The sequence below is a fragment of the Castor canadensis genome, chromosome 12 (genome assembly GCF_047511655.1).
Source record: "Castor canadensis chromosome 12, mCasCan1.hap1v2, whole genome shotgun sequence".
NCBI classification, from domain to species: Eukaryota; Metazoa; Chordata; class Mammalia; order Rodentia; family Castoridae; genus Castor; species Castor canadensis.
Genome location: NC_133397.1, coordinates 80,664,199 through 80,688,277, shown reverse-complemented (window position 1 = coordinate 80,688,277; position 24,079 = coordinate 80,664,199). Strand labels below are relative to the sequence as shown.

Genomic DNA, 24,079 nt, shown 5'->3' with positions numbered 1-24,079 from the left:
CATGATCCTCCCAATCTTTGCCTCCTAAGTAGCTGTATTATAGGCATGAGCCACCACACTTGACCCTTTTTGGTTTCTTTTCATCCCTGAGAGTTCTCATATATATGTGTATATATACATAATTTTTTTTTTTGGCATTGACTTTTTCAAGAGATTGAGCTAGTCGTCTTGTTAACTATCCCCCATTCTAGATTTGTTTAAATGTTTCTTTGTGGTATCATTCAACTTACTCTTAAACCTCTTGTATTTCTTACAAATTAGAAGTTAGATCAAAGTGCTGATTAAATTTAGGTTAAACATCTTTGGCCAAAATATTTCCTGAATGATTCTAAGAATTTCATATTATATCACATCAGGGGATGTGTAAGTTTCCGGTTGTTTCATTTTTGGTGTGGCTGCATTTGTCTGTTTGGTTATTATGGTAACTGATAGGTCTTTCATTATAAAAGATTTTTTTTCCTTTGCAATTAGCAAATAATCTGTAGGTGGTTCTTTGGAACATTGTATATATTTTACCTATTATTGGTGTTTATTCTATCTTTCCACTAAACATGGAGGAGCTTGGATTAGAACCTAGCCTGTCAGACTATAGTCCATACCTTACCCTTGCTCGGCAACTGTTTCTCCCTTGTCTGGCATCATGGCTGGCAGGTGTCTATTGTCCTTTTAGTTTTTGAGCATATCAGAGCAGCAACTTTGTCTTATCCACCTGCCCCCCCCCCATTGCTGGGGATCAAACCTAGGGTATTGTACATTTTAAACAATGTATTATTTAAAATGGCTGTATTATACTGCCACTCCTGTCTTACCTTTATATCCTGTACAGTGCTTGACGTCACAATACCTCCCAAATGGATATTTGTCCTATTACTTCTTCCCTGACTCCACCTATGAAACCCAAACTCTAGAGGGTCTAGTGTCATGTATTAGAATTGGAGATCTTATCAGGGAGTGTCTAGGGAGCCTCCATCCAGTGACAGACACCAATTCCCTTAAATATAGGAAATGTTCTGTTGAAGGTTTCTTAAACAAGTGTTTTGTTCCATCATTTCCAGCCACAATGAATAACTCCTCCTCAGAGACCCGGGGACACGCCCACGGGACCTCCTCGCCTTCAGAACGAGTGTTCTCAGTACCACTGCCCAGGAAGGCCCCTCTCAGTACTCCTGGCACCCCAGTCCTTGAAGACTTCCCTCAGAATGATGATGAAAAGGAGCGAATGCAGCGGAGGCGCTCCAGGGTCTTTGACCTGCAGTTCAGCACAGACTCGCCTCATCGGTTAGCCTCTCCCTCCAGCAGGTGAGTGTATTTCTGAGCTAGTTCTTTTTTGGGTGGCCACCTTGTAATGGGTTATGTGGGTCCTGGCATCTGCATAATACATCGTGAGTTCTGAGTGTAGGTTTTGATAAGTTATAGTATCATGGATCCTTACCAAAGTTTTTGTTTTTGCTTTTCATGTAGGAGTGTTGATGTGTCGGCTACCATCTCTAAGTTTACAAACACACAGATTACAGAGCATTACTCCACATGTATCAAACTGTCCACTGAAAATGTGAGTATTTGCTGGTTTATCATTGAAGAGTTTGTATCTTTTTTGTTTTTGAGAGGGTCTTGCTCTGTAGCTCTGGCTGGCCTTGAACTCAAGATCCTCCTGTCTTAGCCTCCTGAATGCTGTGTTTATAGGCATGAGCCACTGTGCTCGGCTCTGATCTTGCTTCTTGATCATGGAAAATTTAGCTTTCTTGATTCCGTGGAGGATGCATGATAATTATTTTACTCTGCAGTGTTGCTTTGCTTTTTTTTTTTTCTTTTTTGGTGGTATGGTGTTTGAACTCAGGGCCTCACACTTGCTAGGCAGGTGCTCTACCACTTGAGACACTCACCAACCCTTTTTTGTGTTGGATATTTTCAAGATAGGGTCTTGGGTCTTGGGAATTATTTGCCTGGGCTGGCTTCGAATTGCAATCCTCCTGATCTCTGTCTCCTGAGTAGCTAGGATTACAGGCGTGAGCCACCAACATCCAGCTTCCGGTATTACTTCTTAATGCTGGTGTTTCTCAGTGTGGCTTACTATTTCTTGACCTTTGGTGTACCTCCTTACAAGTGGCCTTCTACCTGCAGTACACCTAGAGAGGCAGTGTGGACTCAGGGTAAATGGAGTGAATTCTGGAGCTATGGTAAGTTCTGGAGCTAGTCTAAGTTGTAGCCCTGTCTTTTCCACTTTTAAGCTTGGTGACTATGGCAAGTCACCCACTCCCCTGCTATAGGCTCCTCATCTGTAAAATGAGAAAGAGGGTAATACCTGCTTCATAGGGCTGGTCTGAGTCACTTTATGTGCAGTGCTCAGATCAGGGCCTGTGCACAGTGAACACTCAGGAATTGTGTGTTCTCACCCTTTAGGCCTTGAGAAGGAGGAAATATACATGTGGATTTGGCTCTATTGCCTAGTATTTGTGGGAGTTGAGATCAGTGGTGACACTTGGGTATTCCTATATACAAATGTAGCCTCTTCTGTTTAGAGTAGTACTGTTTACATTGTCTAGGCTATAAATAACCTTTCTATAATTTCCTGTTTTCAGAAAATTACCACCAAGAATGCTTTTGGCTTGCACTTGATCGATTTTATGTCAGAGATTCTTAAACAGAAGGACACAGAACCAACTAACTTTAAAGTAAGAAGGATGTGTACTCTTATATCTGAATTAATGATTATTTCAAATGTTTAGTCTAATACAACTGAATTCTGCAAATACCTGAGAACCTTCTCAACTAGACATTGCCGTAGCTACTTTACTTTCTTTCCTCAACTGATGAAATGCAGAGAACACAAGTGTGTTTATTTCTCATCAGTCCTAGGAGTATTTTTAAAATTTTTTTCTTGGGCAAATAAATATTTTAATAAACTTGTTGAGTTTTGCCTGTTCAGAGTGCTTTTCTCTGCATCCTCATGAGTATAGCTTTGCTTGTTTGACTAGGTGGCTGCAGGCACCCTGGATGCCAGCACCAAGATTTATGCTGTACGTGTGGATGCCGTCCATGCTGATGTATACAGAGTACTTGGGGGGCTGGGCAAAGATGCACCATCTCCAGAAGTGGAGGGCCATGGTGCAGGTATGTGGAATCTGGATTTAAGGGGCTTCTTTTAGGGTATATCAGGTTATTATTTGAGTGACATACCTGAAGGAAGTCACAAAAAAATCAGTTATGTCATTTTATTGAAGGCATGGACATTTTCATATGTATGTGTGTGTGTGTGTGTGTGTGTGTGTATATATATATATATATATATTTTTTTTTTTTTTTTTTTTTTGCGGTACTGGGGCTTGAACTCAGGGCCTTCACCTTGAGCCACTCCACCAGCCCTTTTTTGTGATGGGTTTTGCAAGATAGGGTCTTGCAAACTATTTGCTTGGGCTGGCTTTGAACCATGATTCTTCTGATCTCTGCCTCCTGAGTAGCTAGGATTATAGGTGTGAGCCTCTAGCATCTGGCAGAATATATGATTTTGCATGAGAAAATCACAGGGAAATCTAGCTTTTTAATTCTGTAGAGAATTTATGGTCAATGATAATTATTTTATTGGTCAGTACTGGAGATCAATCCCACAGCCTTGTGTGTGTTAGACAAGTGTTCTACCAGTTACATCCCTAAGTTCCTTTTTTTTTTTTTTTTTAATTTCTTTTATTCACATGTGCATACAATGTTTGGGTCATTTCTCCCCCGACCCCCAACCCTCTCCGTTTCCCCCCACCCCCTTGCTTCCGAGCAGAAACTGTTTTGCCCTTATCTCTAATTTTGTTGAAGAGAGAGTATAAACATTAATAAGGAGACCAAGGGTTTTTGCTAGTTGAGGTAAGGATAGCTATACAGGGAGATTCCTCACATTGCTTTCCTATACATAATGTGTTACATTCTAAATTGATTATTCTCTAACTAACCTTTTATCTAGTTCTTGGTCCCCTTCTCCTGTTGGCCTCTGTTGCTTTAAAGTTTCTGCATTAGTTTCTTTGCATTGAGGACATCAAATGCTATCTTGTTTTTTGGGTTTCTTACCTATCCTCATACCTCCCTTGTGTGCTCTCACCTTATCCTGTGATCAAAGTCCAGTCCCCTTGTTGTGTTTACCCTTGATCTAGAGTCTGCATATGAGGGAGAACATATGCTTTTTGGTCTTCTGGGTCTGGCTAACCTCACTCAGGATGATCTCCAGTTCCATCCATTTACTTGCAGATGATAAGATTTCATTCTTCTTCATGGCTGTGTAAAATTCCATTGTGTACAAATACCACATTTTCTTAATCCATTCGTCAGTAGTGGGCATCTTGGCTGTTTCCATAACTTGGCTATTGTGAATAATGCTGCAATTGTTTTTTTTTTTTTTTTTTTTTAAGTTGTATTTTGTTTTGAGGCAGAATCTTGCTAAGCTGCCCGTTGACCTTGAACTAGCTATGAAACTCAGGCTGATCTCAAATTTTTGGTCCTTCTGCCTTAGCCTCTCAAGTAGCTGGGATCACAGGCGTGTACCACCATGCCTAGCCCAGTGTCATTTGTTTTCTTTGTCTTTTTTTGGTGGTACTGGGGATTGAACTCAGGGCTTTATGCTAGTCTGTGTCTCTTCTTAATATAGTTAAGAAGGGGATGGCTCACCGCTGTAATCTTAGCTACTTTGGAGTCTGAGATTGAGAGAACCATGGTTTGAGGCCAGTCTAGGCAAATAGTTTGTGAGGCTCCCATCTTAAAAAAAATAACCAGAACAAGTCAGGCATTGATGGCTCATGTCTGTAATCCTAGCTACTCAGGAGGCAGAGATCAGGAGGATTGCAGTTGGAAGCCAACCCAGGCATAGTTTGCAAGACCTTGTCTTGGGAAAAAAACTCATCACAAAAAAGGGCTGGTGGAGTGGCTTAAGGTGCAAAGGTGTAGGCCCTGAGTTCAAACCCCAGTACTGCAAAAAAAAAAAAAAAAAGAAGTGTGGTTCAAGCCATAGACTGCCTGCTTTGCAAGCATGAAGCCTTGAATTCAAACTCTAGTCCCACCTAAAAAAAAAATGTTGGTGTTTCTCGGAATGATTTTATTGTTTCTTTCAGACCTTTGGTCCTCCTATTTACAGGTAACTTGCTTTTGACAATACTATTTTTCTTTCAAGAAGAGAAATGTATAAATGCTTTCAGTTTTTATTTAGGCAATGTTGAATAAACATTAACCAGGGGGCTTCTAATATGGGTATCTTTAGAATTTGACTTATGTTAGAAGCCAAATACTTAATCAAGTAATTCAGTTCTTCATAAATTGCAGATTAGATGTGTCTATTGCTTTGAGAGAAATCCATATGTTTAAATTATAACTGCTTCTTAGGGTTTTGAAGAACTTGAATTAGTAAATTCAGTCATATGCTTCTAAGAAGTCCTTGCAGTATACAGTCTTATTCCTTCTTTTAGATGGAAGTGCTACCGAAACAGGAACAACCAAAAAGGCTCCAAAGCCAAAGAAGAAGCATTCATACAAAACCATCGAACAGAATATAAATAACCTCAATGTCTCCGAAGCAGAGAGAAAGTGTGAGGTGAGGAAGTGTGTGCACATTGTGATCTCTGACTAATTCAGATCCTCAGGCGCCTTGCTGGTCTGTGCTTGTTCAAGCCTTAGGGAGTAAATTACTCAGTTAGTATTTCTGCATTATCATCCCTTAGGTTTATAATGAAGATGGTGGTATGTCCCTCAGTATTTCAGAATGAAATTACTGAGAAATTTGATCAATAAAATACTTAATTTTATTTACAAGTATGCAGCAGTGGTGATGATAGCTAATATTTTTTGTACATACACTGGGACTATAAGCTATATTGACTTGGGTAATTCCCACAACATCCTTGTTGCATTTAATAAAGAGGTAACTGAGACACAGAGCTATTAAGTAATATGCCCAAGATGATATATCTGGTGAGTGAGGTAGTATTTGAGGCTAAGTGGTCTCTAAAACAGCCTTAGTACTGGAGGCCTTGTTTATAATAAGCATAGTTAATTTAAAGCAAATGGTTTTGCTCCAGTTTTTTAAAATTATGTTATTAAAAACATTGCTTCAGGTTTGGGGTTGTAGCATACCATGTGTGAGACCCTGAGAGTATATCTATAAGACAGTTGTAAGAAATCCAATTTTGATTGGCCTCAAAAAAAAATGTTTGCACTCAATATATTCTTCCTTCTCTTACCCCAGTGGCATTCGTAACTGATAGTTAAGATCACAAGACTGGAACTGAGTGTATGTGGAAAAAGGACTGTGCTCTGGGCTACCATGGTCTTAGGAGTTCAGAAAGCTGATGAAAATCCAGTACGTAGGAAGAAAACAGGAATGTGGTGTCAAAATGAGAAAGTGTTTCATATTAGGGAGTGTGGGGGGGAATCCTCAACAAAGTCACGTGTGGAACCTGAGGCCACTGGGAAGCTTGAAGAGGGTCCTCTGGAGCTGACACTCAGACCTCTGAGGAAAGTGCTGCTTGGCTAGTGCTGATATCACTGAGTTTGGAGGAAGGGCTAGGGGCCAGGACTCAGACCTCTGAGTAGGGCATGCTGGCTGGCGCTGGTGTCTCTGAGGGCCACACAGTGAGGTTGGTGCTGTGAGTATGAAGAAAGCTGCAAACTGGACTTAGCTGCTGCTACAGCCAGGCGCTACTGTAGCTGAGGGTGAAGGAGCAGTGCTGGTGACACTCAGGTGAACTGGAAGTCTATAGAAAGACAAACCAGGAGTAAGTCCCTTTATTCTCCTCCAACCCTGCAGTCTCCCTTTATTGCCCCCTATTGGTAGATCCAAACAGAGAACTTCTGGGAAAGCCAAAATGCCCCAAACCTAGCAGGACAGAGCAAAGGAGAAAAGGCAGGTTGGAGCTGAGAGGCACTAACTTAATAACTGGCATATAGGTAAAATGTCATGAGATATGCATATACATATATATATATAGAGAGAGAGAGTGAGAATGTGTGTGAGTGTGTGTGTGTAAGTGTGAGTGTATGAGTGAGCAACCATGCAAAATGTTCTCCATTGGGGAATTTAGGTAGAAGTTATATGGGGGTTCAGATGACTATTCTTTGAACATCCTTGTAGGTTTGAAATTTATCATAATAAATGGGACAGCAAATGGGAGGAGAAGAATGAATACACTGAATATAGGTGGTTGTCTTGAAGAGTTTTGCTGCAAATTAGAGTAGAGGAGTGGGATGGCATATGGAAGGGAAAGTAAGGTTGAGAGTTTTGTTTTTACAAGGGAGAATTGCAGCATATTTTGTTGATGACTACAGGCTAGTGGAGAAGGAATTGTTGCTGGTGCAGAAAAGAGAGGAGAGCTGGAGGACTGGAGAGGAAGCATCCACTGCAGAAACCTGCAGGGGAAGCACACCCTAGAGAGTTCATGTCTCAGCTGCAGCACTACCCTTCATCCTGTTTGCATTGCCTTTCCCGCTTCAGTGCCTCCCGGGACATTTTGTTAACTGTTCTTTCCCCTTGAAATTAAATATTAAGGAATAAGATTTTGTCAGGTAGGGTCAAGGTTTGGAGAGCCACAAATTATAATATCTATATTTTTCTGTCCCCACCAAACCAATTTTTACCTCTTGAGAGGGACTCCTCCCTCCCCCTGCCTGAGAATGCATGAGTTAGATCAGGTGGCAAGAACCTTCAGGTAATCTAAGGGAATCTTGCTGGTGACTAACTGGGTCTAGAGGACTCTGGGGGACACATCAGCCACTAGGGAGGAGTGGAAGATGAGGCCCTGAAGGAGAATGTCAGAACTGAATAGATTGTAGAGTCTGGGCAATGTACAATTCTTGAGTCTGAAGGCTTTTTGTGTGATTACTAAGCCGGATAAAGGTAATAATGAGATCAGTCCCAGTGGTCTCAAAGCTTATGGTGGTGGTGAGACTGAGTTGGTAGGCTAGTAGGGAGGTGGGGGGCTTACTGGGTTCATTCTGAGTGATGAGGTGGAGTTGGGTCCAAGCAGGTCTAGCCTAATCTGGGCTGACTGATAACTCCAGCCTGTGGGGGGTTGCTTGGCATGGGCAAGAGAAACTAGAGGTAAGGTTACCTAGAAGCCCATGCTGGGTACAGGAGGGAAGAGGCAGAGTGGCAGGTTCATGTGGGGGTGGGATGGGGTGGAGGTCTGTTATATTCTTTCCTGTTGCTTGCATCAGCATTGACTATGGTGATACCATGATGTGGAGGCAGGCAGTATAAAGTTCAGATCCTGGTTCCCTGTCTTAGCTGTGTGGGAGGTGATCTTAGGTGGAGGCATAAGGCGATGGTGCACATACATTCTGGCTCCTTTTAGGTTGCTGGAGAGTACAAGTTTGGCTAGAGCTAGGAGTTTACTTAGAAGTCATCCCTAAAACAATCCTGGACATTACCATATAGTCTTTTGCCTGCCCAGACCTTCTTTAACTATGATCCCGCCTTACTTTGGACCCTTGTCTCAAAGGGTTTCATCTACTCAATTACGCTGCCAGCAATAATTCATTTTTTCCATCCCATTACTCAGGGATATAACTCCAATCTGATTTATCTGAAAGAACCACTATTCTCATACTGATGATATAATTCTAGACAAAAGTGAGGAAATAGCCAGGTGTGGTAGTACACGCCTATAATCCCAGCTAATTTGGAGGGAGAGATAGGAGGACTGAGGTCCAGGCAAAAAATTAGTGAGACTCTATCTCAAAAATCAAACTGAGGCTGGTGGCTTACCTCTGTAATACTAGCTATTTGGGAGGCTGAGATCAGGAAGATCATGGTTTGAGGCCAGCCTGGGCAAGTAGTTTGTGAGATGCCACCTCCAAAATAACCAGAGCAAAATGGACTGGAGACATAGCTCAAATGGTAGAGTGCTTGCTTTCCAAGCATGAAGGCCTGAGTTCAAACCCCAGTGTCATCCCAAAAAGAAAAGAAACCAAGGTAGGCATTGTGGTTATACACCTGTAATCTCAGCTACTCTTGAGGCAGAGGTAGGAGTATCACGGTCCAAGGGCCACCCAGGCAAAAGTAAGGGAACTTATCTGAAAAAGAAAAAAAAAAAAACTAAAGCAGAAAGGGCTAGACGGGCTTTTGTTTTACCTGAGTGCAAACCCCACTACTGCCAAAAAAAAAGGGTAAGAAGATTATCTTAGTGTTTTCAGTTTAATGTGGGTTAGTGTGCAGTTTCTGTGTTAATTCTGAAATGCTGCATTTGGTTCCATTACTTTCCGTACAAAACTTCTAGGTGTGAGGCTCCGCGTGGGAAAGCATCACTTTGATTAGCATTTGAGAAAGGGAATGGGAGAACACCACTAATGTTATTAGGATAGGAAGTGGGAAAGACCACAGGGTTGAATTGGTGGCACTGGGGATGCATTGGGAGAAAAACATGGAGCAGTTGTATAGCTGCCTGGGTGAGGATGGAGGAGATGGGAGGTGATAGATGTGCGACTGTGGTGAGATGGGTTCATGGGAAAAGCAAGAGCAGAACCTCAGTTCTGGTGAGTTGGGCTCAGAGCCAGAAGGGGTCTAGGGAGCTACATGTGTGTTGTGAGATCCAAGCTCCTCTCTCTCCGTGGCAGCCATGTCCCAGAGTACTAGGAAGACTTGGGAACCCAATACCCAACCTGATCTCCTGGTCTCCTGACTCCCCGTTGAGTCCCAAGTGAATTCTTTTTGCCACACATGTATGTGCCTTGCCCTAACCCTGAGCTTTTGCCCAGTGCTCTGTTCTGCCTTTGGGCTTAGTGTCATGTGGCTCTGCCACTCTTGCTCTTTGACCCAGCCTTGGGACCTTCTACATTCTCTGTCATTTACCCAGCCACCTAGCCCTATTGACTCTGCATGTCTTTTACCTAGATGTCTTGGTTGTGTTCATCAAAATCTTAGAAATATTTCTGTGCAGAGGAACAATAGAACCTTGTGACTAGCTTCTGCACATAGGCTTTTAAGCCAACATAACTCATCATAGCATTCTATTGCATTGGGTGTTTTACAGGTAGCCATTTAGAAACAGTGACTTGTGGAAGGAGTCACTGTCCAGGTGTATTGTAAATAAACAGATTGACAAAATACACTCTTCTTACTGTGTACTGTCTTGAATGGAATATGTTTATCCATCTGACCACATACTACCTTTCCTTTCAACTGGGATTTTATCTGATAGGTTAGAAAGCCTGTCCGCCCCCCCCCCTTTTTTTTTTTTTTTTGCAGTACTGGGGTTTGAACTCAGGGCCTATACCTTGAACCACTCCACCAGCCCCTTTTTTGAGAAGGGTTTTTTTCGAAATAGGGTCTCTCAAACTGTTTGCCCAGGCTGGCTTTGAACCGCAGTTCTCCTAATCTCTGCCTTCTGAGTAGCTAGAATTACAGTCATGAGCCACCAGTGCCTGGCTAAATCCTTCCCCTTTTGATTATGTGCAGAGGCATCTTAGTCTCATGTATACATTTGCAGGTGAGCAGAGGCCAGTGCATGAGTTTGTATTTTCTCTACTACCTACCATAATTCCTCGGTTCCCTCTGTTCTTATACTCAGGTTGATCCCATGTTTCAGAAAACTGCGGCCTCATTTGATGAGTGCAGCACAGCAGGGGTATTTCTCTCCACCCTCCACTGCCAGGACTATAGAAGTGAGCTGCTTTTTCCTTCCGATGTCCAGACCCTCTCCACCGGAGAACCTCTCAAGTTGCCAGATTTAGGTTGGGTAGAAATGTCAGATTTAAAAGGTAGGTACAACCATGTCTTTTACCAGAGCATTTCAGTCATCAGAGAAGCTTTGTTATAGCCGTGGGTATAATAGTTCACTGTGCTCTTATGTTGTTTTTTTTTTTTAAAACAAGGTCACAGTATGTAGCACAGTCTGCCCTCAAACCCAAGATCCTTTGCCTGCGTCACCACCATAGCTTTATGTTGTTTTTTTAAATCACCCAAAGGTTCTTCTGGGATGTCAAATTGGTCATCCTTTTCACAGTGCCTAACAACCAACTCAAGTTTTTCTTCTCTGCAGTATGGAGTCTAAATAGTCAACCGTTGCTTCTTGGTGCCATGTACCTCAAGCACCTACTGTTGCAACCAGCTCTTGCAGTCATGGGCTCACAGTGACGTGGAAAATTGAGACTTGGGAAGGGAGCTGAATGGAGACTTCTGTCTAGCTGGAGAGGCCTTGCTCCCAGTCCAAAGGTTCCTGAGGAGAAGGGGGAATTAGCAATTGTTTTCAAACCCCTGTGGCAGTCCAAGAGTCCCCTATCCTATTGTCAGTTCTCTTACACTAGATTGGCAAAATTTAACACCCTTCCCATTCTCCCTCTTCACCCCAACCCAGGGGTCTTTTGAGGATGTCATGAGAGGAGCAGGCAGTGTGAAAGCCAGGTGTAGGCAGCATGATAGCTGCATGTGCCTATGATCGTCTTACCTGTTGAATAAATTTGATCTTCCCCCTCTGTAGGCAGGGCCAAGCAGATATTATGGCATCTATTCTCTCTTAAATTTTGCTCAATATTACTGTTTTGTGCAAACAATCTGTTTTCCATGTTTATGCCCTCCACTGGGACTGATCTCTGAGGTAGATCATCTGGAGTTAGTTTAGATTGGGACTAAAAATAAGTACCATTACATGATTGCTTATTTACTTAGTATGCCTTTAACAGGAAGGGTTTTTGTTTTCCCAACTATAGTGTAGGGCACAGACTTCATTTCAGAATCAAATGTCTGTGCCTCAGGTTTCCCCCACAGCATTTTACTAATCCTGGGAATGACAGTGTATAGCCTGACTCCAGTGTGGTGTGCACCTGTGCATTTGCTTGCTCCCCAAAAGCAGTCTGGCCCACATTGACTGGCAGCCTGCCAGCATTACTACTGTAGCTTTTGCTGGAGAACAGTGACATGATTGTGCCCCTCCACGTCATTCAGGAGGAATGTACTTGACCCACCTCTAATCTCTTTGTGATCTTGCTGTTCCTCCAGCACCCTTGCAGCAATGTGTGGAAGATCGCCAGCTCTGCCCTTCCCTGGCTGGGTTCCAGTTTACTAAATGGGACAGTGAAACACATAATGAGGTGTGGTCAACTTTTGTACTTATAAGGGCTCTGGGCATTTCTCCAATGGTTTGTGGTTTCAGTTAGATGGCCCAGTATTAGTTCTGCCCAGTGGGAACCAAAACTGTGGCATCGTTTTTTATTTAGCCGAGTACAGAAAACATTTCCTTTGGCACTTCTTTATGGATAAAAAGCCTGGCTGGGTCGAAGTAGGGTTGTGAACCCAAGCAGGACCATCATAAAGCAAATGGATTCTGGGATTAGCTTCATGTCCCCTCATTTGCTTCCCTAGGGCCAGGCTACCCTGCCATTCATGAGTGGATTTTGTCAGATATACTCTCAAATGTAGTTATTCCAGTGGCCTCTGGTCTCAGGCTGCTCTCAAGCTTGAAGCATTTCCTGGTGTTTGGGGTTGAGTCCCTTGGCACACTGTTTCCTGAGAAATTGTCATGTGTAAGGCCTTCTTTTGTATATTTTTAGCAGGGCCCCCTTTGGCCTACTTACTACAACTTCCAAAATAAATGGTCTCCATGGAAAACTATTTTTTCCAAACATGCAGTTAATGGATACAGATTCCTGTTTTATGTTTTACAGAATGTGCCTGGTACAATACAGCTTCATCCTATGTTGCACAGTGTAAACTTCCTCAGTGCTTTACTCTCATGAGCGTGCTGGCCCTGGGAAGCAGGGGGTGAGAAGGGGTGGCACAGGGGAAAGAGAGACTGGAAACTGGAGAGTGAGCTTGAGGAGGTTGTTCTTCCAGGGGTGAGCTGGGGTGGCCAGAGGAATGAGGAGAGCTACAGAAGCCTGTTTTGTCCCTCCAGTCTGTGTCAGCCCTGGTAGACAAGTTTAAGAAGAATGATCAGGTATTTGACATTGACGCTGATGTTGAGAATGACTGCAGGGACTTTCCAGATGGGCCACTGGAGGATGACTTTGATGCCAGTGATGAACCAGACCACTCTGCAGCTGGGGATCATGAAGAGCTCCGGAGCTGGAAGGAGCCCTGCCAGTAAGGCTTTTAGGGTCCCAGAAAGTTTCCAGGGGTGTTTTCCATCTCTTCCAAACTGGTCTCCTCTGGGGTTATGTGATTACAGTCCTGGTTAGCTGGGTTGGTGTACCATGTTGTGTACATCAACTGAACCACATGACTTGCAGCAGAGTCATACCTGGCTTTGTATGTTGGCTGAACCACCTTGGTTACAAAACTGACAGTACAGGGACTTGTAAGGATTAGAACCATGTAAAGTGCTGGAAAAACTACCTGGGATCTTGTTTTTATTTCAGCGTGGCTATGGTAATGCATTTTTATATAGAGGGGGGGCTCTCATCACACATGTGTGTATCCTGGCTTTGGGTCATCTCTCTGAGTGTCAGTGACAATCAGAAAAAGACCTGTATGTTCCTTTCAGAAAAAAGTGGTGCCTGCCTGAAAGCTAAGCAGATGGGCAGTTCTGGGTTACCAGATAGGCGACAAGGAAAACATGGAGAGCTAAATGAATAGAGTTGAGCATGTTTGAGGGAGAACAGAGAGAATTGGTCTTCAGTAATTTAAATTTTTGCTTAACTGAGTAAGTGTCATAACAAAAAACTCAGAACTTGGTTGGCATTCGTAGATTAGTATTGTTTTAATTCTGAGTATGATCTGGAAGCAATTTCACAACCCTTTGAAAGCAGTCAGCTCATCGCCTCCCTCTTCCTGCACCAGTGGGGGTGGGGCCAAGCATTTTCTAGCTGACCCTTGTATGTCATAGTGTGCGTTTAGAAGATGTTGGCCGTGGTTAAAGCATTAGTCAGAGACCAGCTTACTCTGTACTTGGCAAGAACGAAGCATTCTGGTGGGCTAACTGATGTGTTGGGAGCCAGCTGGGCAGAGACCTTTTCTTTTTTTGTTTTTATGGTGCTGGGGTTTGAACTCAGGGCCTTGTACTTGCTAAGCAGGTATTCTCCCACTTGAGCCACACCCTAGCCCCAAACTGATCATTTTTGTTTGGAGGGGCGGGGAGTTGTTCTGGGGTTTATACTTGGCCTCACACTTACTAAATAGGTGCTTTACCATTTAAACCACTCTGCCAGCCCTGGGCAGAGACTTGTAGCTTGCTGGTGTTAGTACAGTAGGACAGAACAGGGGATGAAGCAAAGGACGGGCCCTATGGTGTTAAAGAAAGGGGTAGAAGAGATAGATTCTCCTGTGAGGGTGGGGAGAGATGGTGCTGGAGAAAGTTGAAGGGGCAGACTGTAGTTTGAGTTAGTTGCTTAGTGGTGAAGTTGGGCCATAGGCTACCTGCTACATAGCAGGTATGTTGAAGATACTGGGTTCAGGAAGTCTGCAGGGACTTTGCACAGCCCTGGGCCAGGCTCATGGGAAGGGAGCCTCTTGATACCTTTGCCTGTAAATGCCCAACCTCTAAACAGTAGAATGTCCATGGGGATTCAAGGCATGTTCCTGGAGCCTTCTTTTTCTGGCTACAGTTCATGGTACAGTACACAGTACATCTATCACTTAATGCAGGCTAGGTATTAGGTTCTGTGGCCTCACAGGTCTCACAGACTAGAAAAAGAGTTTTTTTTAGTGTGTTTTAATTTTTGAAATTATTTTATGTTTTTTTGTTTTGTAGTACTAGGGTTTGAATTCATGGCCTCATGCTTGCTAGGCAGGTGGTGTACCGTTTGAGCTACTCTCCCAGCCCAAGTTTTTTAATTACATGATTAAAAACATAAATACAGTTTCATGGGGTTTTTGTTAGATTCTGTAGAGAAAGTCAAAGTTCCCCTTTTAAAGTTTTTTAGCTTACTCCATAGGGCTTGTTATAAAGAGAATTCATATGTATGGCTCAACGCAAATACTAAGACAGTCTCTGCCTGAAGGCTCCTAGCTACCTTTACCCTTAGAGGGCAGCACAGCCATGCTAACATGCTTCCTAGTGTAGCAGAGGCCGTCAGGAGAAATCTCACATAGATTCTTGTAGGAAGGCAAGAAACCAAACCTGCATGCTGAACAGGCCATTATACATATCACACAGCAGAGTGAAGCTGAGTGGCAGGTGATGAAGGGCCCCAGAGCATTCGGGAAGTTAACTGTGTACATCAGAACATCATTTCACTGTTAGTAAGAACTATATAGCAGTGCCTACTGGAGTCTTCTTTAATGGGAAGGTGGTAAAGAAAGAACAGAGGATTGGCAAAAAACCTTTTGTGTGAAGAGATTCTTAGAATTTTGTTGATTCCCAACTTTGGCATTTTATTAGCTGTGTAGTTTTATATAAAATCTTCAAAAAAGACTGGTAGAGTGGCTCAAATGGTAAGAGTATCTGCCTAGCAAGCACAAGGCCCTGAATTCAAACTCCAGTGCTGCCAAAAAAAAAATGAAAAAGAAAAATTTCAAAAAAAAAATTTCCCAGGAAGCCGGACATGGTTTTTCATAGCTGTAATCTCAGCTACAGGGGAGGTGAGATGGAGGATTGTGGTTCAAGGCCAGACTAGGTAAAACGTTTGTGAGACCCTATCTCAAAAACAAGCTGAGGCAGCCACAGTGGCTCACATCTATAATCCTATCTACTTGGGAGGTGGAGACTGGGAGACTGTTCAGGACCAGCTTGAGCAACAAAGTTTGTGAGCTCCCATCTCAGTCAATAAAATCATGGCTTGTAGAATGACTGAAGTGGTAGACCCCCAGCCTGGCAAGCACAAGGCCCTTGAGTTCTAACTACAGTACTGCAAAAAAAAAAAAAAAAGAAACCAAGCCAGATGTGGTAGTGCATAGCTGTAAATCCAGCTACACACGAAGCAGAGGAGGTAGGTGGTAGAGATCCAAGACTACCTAGGCAAAAAGCTCAAGATCCTATCTGAAAAATAAACTAGCAATCAAGAGGCCCTGAGTTCAAATGCCAGTATTGCCAACAGTAATAAATATAGCAAAAAGAGCTGGGGCATAGCTCAAGAGGCAGGGTCCTGAGTTCAAATCCTAGTACCACCACCATCAAGCCAAAAAAGCAACTTAATTTCTCAGGAAGAAAAGCAATACACATATGCAAATCTCTTAATTTCTCTGTACCTCTCTGTTTCTTCTATCTCAGAGGTAGATTAGCATTTTAGGAAACATTTGAAACATCCAAAGAACTTGTATAGATATGAGAATTTGTTATAAAATTAAGAGAAGCAAAAGCAATGGAGAAGTAAAAGCTAAGGGATTGTTAATGGGGGATTTATACTGTACTTACTCTTAGAAATGCCACTCATTTGTGGAAGAGTGGGTAGGTAACATCTCCAATGACATCATAGGCTTCTTTGCATGTAAATACATAATTGTATTATATGTTGTATATATGAACAAAGATTTCATGTGCATTACAGGAAAGAAATGATTTCTCTTGGGGATGGAGACATTGGGACCATGTGCCCCCTTCTGTCCATGAAACCTGGAGAATATTCCTATTTCAGTCCCCGGACCATGAAGATGTGGGCTGGCCCAGATCACTGGCACTTTAGGCCTCAACAGAAGCGTATGTACTTGTAGATAGAACTTTAAGACAAAGTAGTGTAGATGACCAGCCAGTCAGCAGTCAGCCAAGGAAAGGAAATGCCAGTTGGTGACCTTTTGCACCTTTTTGTGAACTGAGGAGGCACAGATGAGCCAGCCTCCATGTTGGACAGTAGTTGGCCTGGCTTGAGATAAAGGGTCAGTTAAGAGTAAGTAACTAGGGTCAGGAGAATGGGGCTCATGAACTCACACTGCTTCCTAGTAGCAGCATGACTTCAAACAGTGGGAATGACCACCAGGCCCTAGAGGACATACAGGAATAACAACAAGGCAGCACTCTGCAGTATCTCCGAAGGGTATGCCAACCTTACGTGTTTGGCTTTCTGACTTGCAAAGGAAGGACTTAGAACACTTCTCTATTGTTTCTGTTAGCCAAAACAGAAATGGCAGGTTGAGGATGAAAGTGAGGTGTGTGATTTAGAATTCTGCCAACTGTTGAGATGCTCAGCTGCAAATACTACCTTGTGGTTGATGAGGCTGTCTAGATCTTGTGAGATGAGGAAATAATTTAGCTCTCAGAGTTGAACGGCTTTGTCTTCTTTGTTCATTTCTGCAGAAGATGCTACCTCCCAATCAGAGAACAAGAAGAAGAGTGCAAAGAAAGACTTTGAAATTAACTTTGATGATGATATTGACTTTGATGTATATTTTCAGAAAACAAAGGTTTGTTTTGGGTTTATTAGCCTCTGCTTTTTAAAATTACTCTTTGCATTTCTCTTTTTCTTTTAGATGGGATTTTGAAAATTCATTGTAAATTTAATTGATGGACTAAGTGGACAGTCTTATTCTCGTTCATTCCCTAAAGGGACCGCTGAGAAATAGTCCTAAACTCAATAGCAGGAAAAATCAAATTACAATAAAGGAGCATAATGTCTAGCAAAATCACATTACACAGAACCATGGGGTCTCCGATGATAGATGAAGGTTCCTGAAACCTTTCCTAAGCGCCTTTCAAAAACAAACAAAAGGTATTTTAACCATTGTTACTAAAAATGTTATTAAAAACTTTTTTTTTTTTTAAATAGGCTGCTACTGTTCTCACTAAGTCTACTTTGGAGAGCCAGAATTGGAGAGCCACCACTCTTCCTACAGATTTCCACTATGAGATCGATACTCTTGTAGAGCTTCATCTCAAACCAGGCTTAAGGGTAATTCTGTCCTTCTCATACTGCTCTTGTTATCAAGTTGATGGCATGTGCCATATCAATGACTGGTAGTATGCAGAACAGATTATGAAAAGCCTATAAGAACTGGACACAAGCAAGGTGAGATGAGGCTTAATTGCTTTTACCTGTAGGCTGAGATAGGCACAGCCCCAGCCATGAAACAGAAAAAGCAGAACAGCTGCACCTCCTAAGCTTGGCTTCAGAGAAGCAGGAACGCAGGTTTCTCCTGTTACAATGTCACGACCCTCCCCAGAGCCTCTGCTCCACCCTGTTTGCTGATGTTTATAAAAGGCCCCTGAAGGAGGGCTTGGGGTTTTGCTTTTTGCCTTTGGCTTTTGCTTTGGAGGGTTTTTTGGGCTTTGGCTTGGTTCTTTTGCTTTGGGCTTTTTGGTGTTGGGAAGCTTTTGGAAGGGAAAAGAATTACTGAAGGGAAAAGAATTGCTAAAGGGAAGTTGCTGAAGGGAAAAGTATGGCTAAAGAGAGGTTGATAGAAAGTCTGCACCGAGAACTTTAACATAGGCCTTAGAAAACTAAGCCAAAGAAAGAATTTTAACATAGCCTTTAGAAGCTAAAGAAAAGCCAAAGAGAACATGGGACAGTGCAAGACAGAGGACCGAGACTTTGCAAGTCTGAGCACCGAGGCTTTAAGAAAGCTAAAGAGAGAATGCTAAAGAAAAGCTGCAAGCCTGGGGGCAAAAGACTTTCTTGGGACAGTGCAAGTCTCAGGAAAGAGGTTTTAAGCAAAGTTTTAAAGAAGACTTTAGAAGGAAGGTTTTAAAAAATTGCAAGGAGTAAGGCCTTAAAGAATAAAAATAGAGAAAAGAAGCAGTGAGGGTTGGGTGTCTCCACCTGAGTGCCCAACACACCTGACCCAACTTTCTATCTGTCTGTCTATCCTATGTCTTTTGTGAATCTCCAGTCGCCCCCAGTTAAGCCCGGTTAGGTTTAGTAATAACCAGGAGCAAGAGAGATAAAGCTCGCTCCAACAAGGAAGGGAGCTAGAAAACAGCACCCCCTCCATGGTAGTGTGATTGTCAGGCAGCACCTTTAAAGAGAGTTCAAGGAGGGATATATATTAACCAAGGGAGATCTCTTAGGAGATCAGATGGATGAGGCAAAGATAAAGGAGAAGTTTATAGGATAAATATACCAAAGACTTGGAAGCACCTTCCCTGGGCTTGAGTGCTAGAAGCTCGGTGCTAAAACCCAAGGGGTAAGTGAATTTAGTTGAGGTGAGGTATCAAAAAAAAATCTTAGTTCTTTCCTCCTCCTCTTCCTTTTTTTTTGGGCAGTGCAGTGCTGGACATCAAACCCAGGGACTTATGCACACTAGGCAAATGCTCTGTATCTGAGATTACATTCCCAGCTCTGTTGTCCTACTCTTGTGATGTTATTTTGCCTATTTTGTCAATTTCTTAAGGATAAGGTATATGTTTCCTTGAATTCACTGATATCTCACATTCTGTTTTTGTAAACTTAACTGATAATATTTTTCTTTCTAGTCAGTATCCTTCACTTAACAGAAATGCTCTGACAAACACAGAAGCAGTAGTGGAAGTTATAGCTATGGTCAACATTGGTTGGGTCCCAGTAGGAACCTGCTCTGGTCAGATTACACAGAGAAGCCTGCAGGAGAATAGCAGAGCAAGGAAGGGGGTAGCACGCTTTCTGCAACCCTTGCTGCTGTATAGTAAAGCCTCTTGGTAGAATTTCCTGTTAGAATTGCTGTCTGTGGCCACAAGCTATCCTCCCTCCAGCCCTTATTTTGAATCTTTTACTAATGTAACTGACTACATTAGTCACTTTTTTGTTGCTGTGACAAATACCTGAGAGAAACAATTTAAAAGAAAAACGGATTTATTTGGGCTCATGATATCAGAAGCTACAGTCCATGGCCGACTGGCCGCATTGTTTCTGGGCCTTTCGTGAGACAACATCACAATGGAAGAACAGAGTGGAACATTGCTGCTTATCTCACGGTGGCCAGGAAACAGAGAGGGGGAGACAGAAAAGAGCCAGGGTAAGATATACCCTTCACAGGCACTCTGCAGTGACATATTTCCTCCAACGAGACCCACCTTGTATAGTCCTACTATTTCCCAATAGTCTATTCAAATTTTGAGTCCATTAAGGGATCAAACCATTCATAAGTCAGAGCTCTCATGATCTGATTGTCTCTGGAAGTGCTCTTACAGACACCAAGAGGGATGCTTTACTTATCTTATGGGTGGCTTCTTTTTTTCTTCCTTTTTTATTTATTTTTATTTGTTGTAGTAGGGGGACATTGTGACGTTTACAAGAGTTCTTACAATATATCACTTGACTTCACCCCCTCCGTCATTCTTTGTTTCCCCCTCCCCTACTCTTTATTTCACCTTCCCCCATCCCTGGATTAGTTTCAGCAGGTCTCGTTTTCCATTTACACGTGTACACAGTATTTCCACCACACCACACCCCCTCCCCCACCTTTCCCTGTATCCTTCCCTCTCCACTGGTGCCACCAGACAGGGCTGCTTTGCCCTTTTGTTCTCTGTTTTTCTTTATAAAGATAGCTATACAGGGTTCTCACTGTGACATTCCCATGTATGTGTGTATTACAACCTGAATTGCTTTATCCTCTCTGTTTTTCTTCTTTCTGTCTTACTCCCCTTATGGTGATTTCAACAAGTGTAAAAATTCTATGTTCATTCTTGTATAGGAAGTACACCAACCATACTCACCTTCTGAACTTCCTCCTTTACCCTCCCTGTCTCGTATGTGTCCTCCCCTTAGCATGACTTGTTTTTCATAATATTCCTTATATTTGTATAAGTCTGTATTATATTTGTATTGGGTCTATATTCCACATGTGAGAGAAAACATGGGGCCTTTGGCCTTCTGAACCTGGCTAACTTCACTTAAGATGATGTTCTCCAGATCTGTCCATTTACCTGCAAACAACAAAATTTCACTCTTTATGGCTAAATAAAATTCCATTGCATATAAATACCACATTTTCTTAATCCATTCATCAGTAGTGGGACATCTTGGCTGTTTCCATAGCTTAGCTATTGTGAATAGTGCTGCAAGAAACATGGGTGTACAGGTGTCCTATCAAGTTGACAATCAAGATCTACCATCACAGTGGCCTAGGTATTAATTTCCATATTCAAAATTGAAAGTGGTGGTGCCTGGTGTTTTTGTTTCTGTGTGTGTGTGTGTGTGTGTATGTGTGTGTTTTTCCCATAGCTGTTTGTTATAGAGAAAAGAACTTGTGTTCCTGCTTATCCTCAGGAATAATTTCCCTGTTTGAGGCAGGACAGCCAGGCAGCAGGAGCTGGAAAGCCCTCATCCTTCCCACAGAGTCACACCAGGAAAAGGACTAGTAAACACTATAAGTTTGGCTAGGGACAAGTTAGCATATGCCCACACTACTTGGGGGAGTGTTCTAAATGGCGAGGAACTTGACAAATAGTAGAAAAACGTTGAGAAGCACCTGTTTTTTAACTCAGATATTTGTTTAATATTTTTGGATTTGTATTATAAAAGCACTGTGAGTTTAGGGGAGTTAGTTTTGAATTAAAATAGTCAAGGTAGTCTTGTAAAGTGAGCCATACTTCTGACTGCATTTCCCCCACCTCAGAGACACACATCCAGATACAAATCACTGGTATAAAACCTGCAAATATTTGAAGGATTATGGTCACCAAGTATTCCCAAAAGAGGAAGCATAGTTCTGTGATGCTCTACATCTACAATACAAAATGAGGGCCCATGGAAGTAATTAGGATGCTACTATTGCTGCTTAGGGAATAATGCTTGCCCCACCTTCCCACCTCAGGAATGAAACAGGCTGTTTGTAATGGTAATGGGTTTTTTATCAGAATTGTTCAAGTGCAAGAAGTTGATTTTAAGAAAGTTATAGAAGGGGTTTCCAACTTTTGTTTTTAGTGAAGAACCCTTTTGTTCTCCTCCCCCAAATAAAACTATTTAGAAGACACAATTGCAAATCAGAAGTGGAGCTGTTCTGGTTGATTTGGTATGAGTGGAGGCTCTGAGCCCTGCTGCCCTGGGTTTGCTCTGTGCAATTGAGAGTTGGCTGGACTAAATAACCTGTCAGAGAGAGTCCTTCTAGCTCTAACGTCAGGTAATGCTGGGAGGAGATTGAGCAAAAAAACCAAGCTATATTTTTTTTTCCCTCCAAACTCATTCACATGCTTTTCTAGAAATTGCTTTTTGCATTTGTTCTTTCCTTTATTCTAGTTTCTTAAGATGGCCCAAGGCCAGAAAGCAGAGACTGAGCATTATGAAGAAATTGAAGACTATGACTACAACAACCCTAATGACACCTCCAATTTTTGCCCTGGACTACAGGTAAAGAGAAGAGTCTTGTCATCTCTTCTAAGTGGAGGATGTCTTTATCCCTGCTTCCTGTCTTCCTTTCCATATGGCAGAAAACTCTAGGAATTCTGAGCCTGATGGGGGTTTTCTGGATGCATAGTCTGTAGAGCTGAAAAAACAGCTTAGTTGGGGCCTGCCTTACTTCTACCCTGTATACAGAAGTGATGGATACTTTCTGGGAAATGAGTCAGTATATGGATGGAGTCTTTAACCTGTACTTCACAGCATCAGTCTTGTCTACTTTGGGATTTCAGAGGAATATGAAAGGAATGCACTTTCTGCTCTTGGGAGCTAGTATTTTGGTTGGGAGGCAAACACAAAGACGTGTGAAGGTGATGTGGTCTAGGTGATGGGGGCAAAAAAAGTCTTTAGAGCCGTGTGCCAGTGGCTCACGTCTATAATCCTGGCTACTCAGGAGGCAGAGATCAGGAGGATCGTGGTTCAAAGCCAGCCTAGGCAAATAGTTTGTGAGACCCTGTCTCGAAAAAACCCTTCACAAGAAAAAAGGGCTAGTGGAGTGGCTTAAGGTGAAGGCCCTAAGTTCAAGCCCCAGTACCACAAAAAAAAAAAAAGCCTTCAGATATATCTCAGGAGACTAAGCTTCTAACTTAGTTCTGACATGGTGAGCTTGTTGTGAACTTGTACAAGCCAAGTCCCATATTTAGATCTTGGTTTGGATTAAATAATTTCCATTTCTCCTTAGTGAGTCTACTAAAGAGACAGCAAATATAAGTAACAGAAAGGAATCTAGGCCTCCTGTGCCCCTGTAGGTGGGGAGAGGGAAAAGAACTGGAAGAATAATTTGTTCACCTTATTCTTTTTTACTTGGAGGAGAGGTAGGCTATTATATTTTAGTGAAAATCCAGTCTGGGTTTTCTTGACAAGTACTCCTCAAACTTTAGTGTGCATAACAATCACCCAAAGAGTCTTGTCAAAAAGCTGAGTCCTCCCCACCCACACCTATCCTGGCCCAAGATTCTGATCCATTCACTCTAGGCTTGGTTCTGAGAATGACTTTCTCACCAGCTCCTAGACAGTACCCCTGCTGCCAACTAGATGACTTCTGGAATCTCCTGTGCTTTTTGGGGGGACTAGGGATCAAACTCAGGATCTCACACTATGCATGTGTTCTACCACTGAGTTACATCCCCTGCCCTTCTACTGTGCTCTTTTTGGGTAAGGGATGCAGGTCATGTCTCTAGTATTCAGGAATACTTTCTATTAAATGTCTAGAAGGCAAATGGAACACTGTCCATTTTGATTATTGAATTCCTTTTAACTTCTGCCTTAGAGGTCTTAGGTTGATAACAGATACATGCCCCTAGTAGAGTTTATATAGAACAGGAAGAAAGAAGAAACCCATCCTGGTGTGACTCACTTAATGCTCTCTGATGCTCTGTACACTTGGAGTCTGTTTTAAGGATGTTTCTAAGACCCAGTGACAATTTCTATTGACTTTAAGAGCTATTTCTTTGCCCAGGCTGCTGACAGTGATTATGAAGAGTCGGACAATTTATTTGTGGGACCAGTTGAAACCTTTGATCTCACATCTGATCCTTGCCATTCACCTAAGACAGCACAGGAAAATGGTGACACTCCTGAAAACCAAGAAACAGATATTACAACATATGGGGAGTCAAACCTGGTAGCTGAACCTCATAAGGTAAGGATGAAGCAGTTGAACTTATAATGCCTGAAATCTGTTTAATTTGCTTACTATATGAGAGTCATGTCACCCCTAGCTCTATCTTTTTTCTTTTTCAGTTTTAACCTGTTGTTCTCCAAGTGACTATGTTTTAAATAGAGTTATGAGGAGTAAGCTGATGCTAATTAGGTTTGTGTGAAACTGACTTCTCTCCGAGATCGTTTTTAAAAACTTACGTTTTAGGTGGAATAGGGGTTAAAAGAGAATAGTGGAGGGGTGGATTTAACTACGATATATTTGATATGTTGTAAGAACTTT

General features: G+C 42.4%; 1 protein-coding gene across 1 annotated transcript in view; it reads left to right on the top strand.

The window, feature by feature from the left end:
* The window catches only part of Ncaph (non-SMC condensin I complex subunit H), a 36,786-nt gene that overhangs the window by 4,620 nt on the left and 8,087 nt on the right, over nucleotides 1–24,079 (top strand). The window contains exons 2-14 of the mRNA XM_074050223.1: nucleotides 1,056–1,299; nucleotides 1,462–1,552; nucleotides 2,580–2,672; nucleotides 2,976–3,111; nucleotides 5,439–5,563; nucleotides 10,533–10,722; nucleotides 11,960–12,051; nucleotides 12,855–13,042; nucleotides 16,384–16,532; nucleotides 17,127–17,233; nucleotides 17,596–17,718; nucleotides 21,979–22,089; nucleotides 23,597–23,779. Of these exons, the coding sequence (XP_073906324.1) occupies nucleotides 1,056–1,299; nucleotides 1,462–1,552; nucleotides 2,580–2,672; nucleotides 2,976–3,111; nucleotides 5,439–5,563; nucleotides 10,533–10,722; nucleotides 11,960–12,051; nucleotides 12,855–13,042; nucleotides 16,384–16,532; nucleotides 17,127–17,233; nucleotides 17,596–17,718; nucleotides 21,979–22,089; nucleotides 23,597–23,779 (1,832 nt within the window). The remainder of the gene's footprint in view (nucleotides 1–1,055; nucleotides 1,300–1,461; nucleotides 1,553–2,579; nucleotides 2,673–2,975; nucleotides 3,112–5,438; nucleotides 5,564–10,532; nucleotides 10,723–11,959; nucleotides 12,052–12,854; nucleotides 13,043–16,383; nucleotides 16,533–17,126; nucleotides 17,234–17,595; nucleotides 17,719–21,978; nucleotides 22,090–23,596; nucleotides 23,780–24,079) is intronic.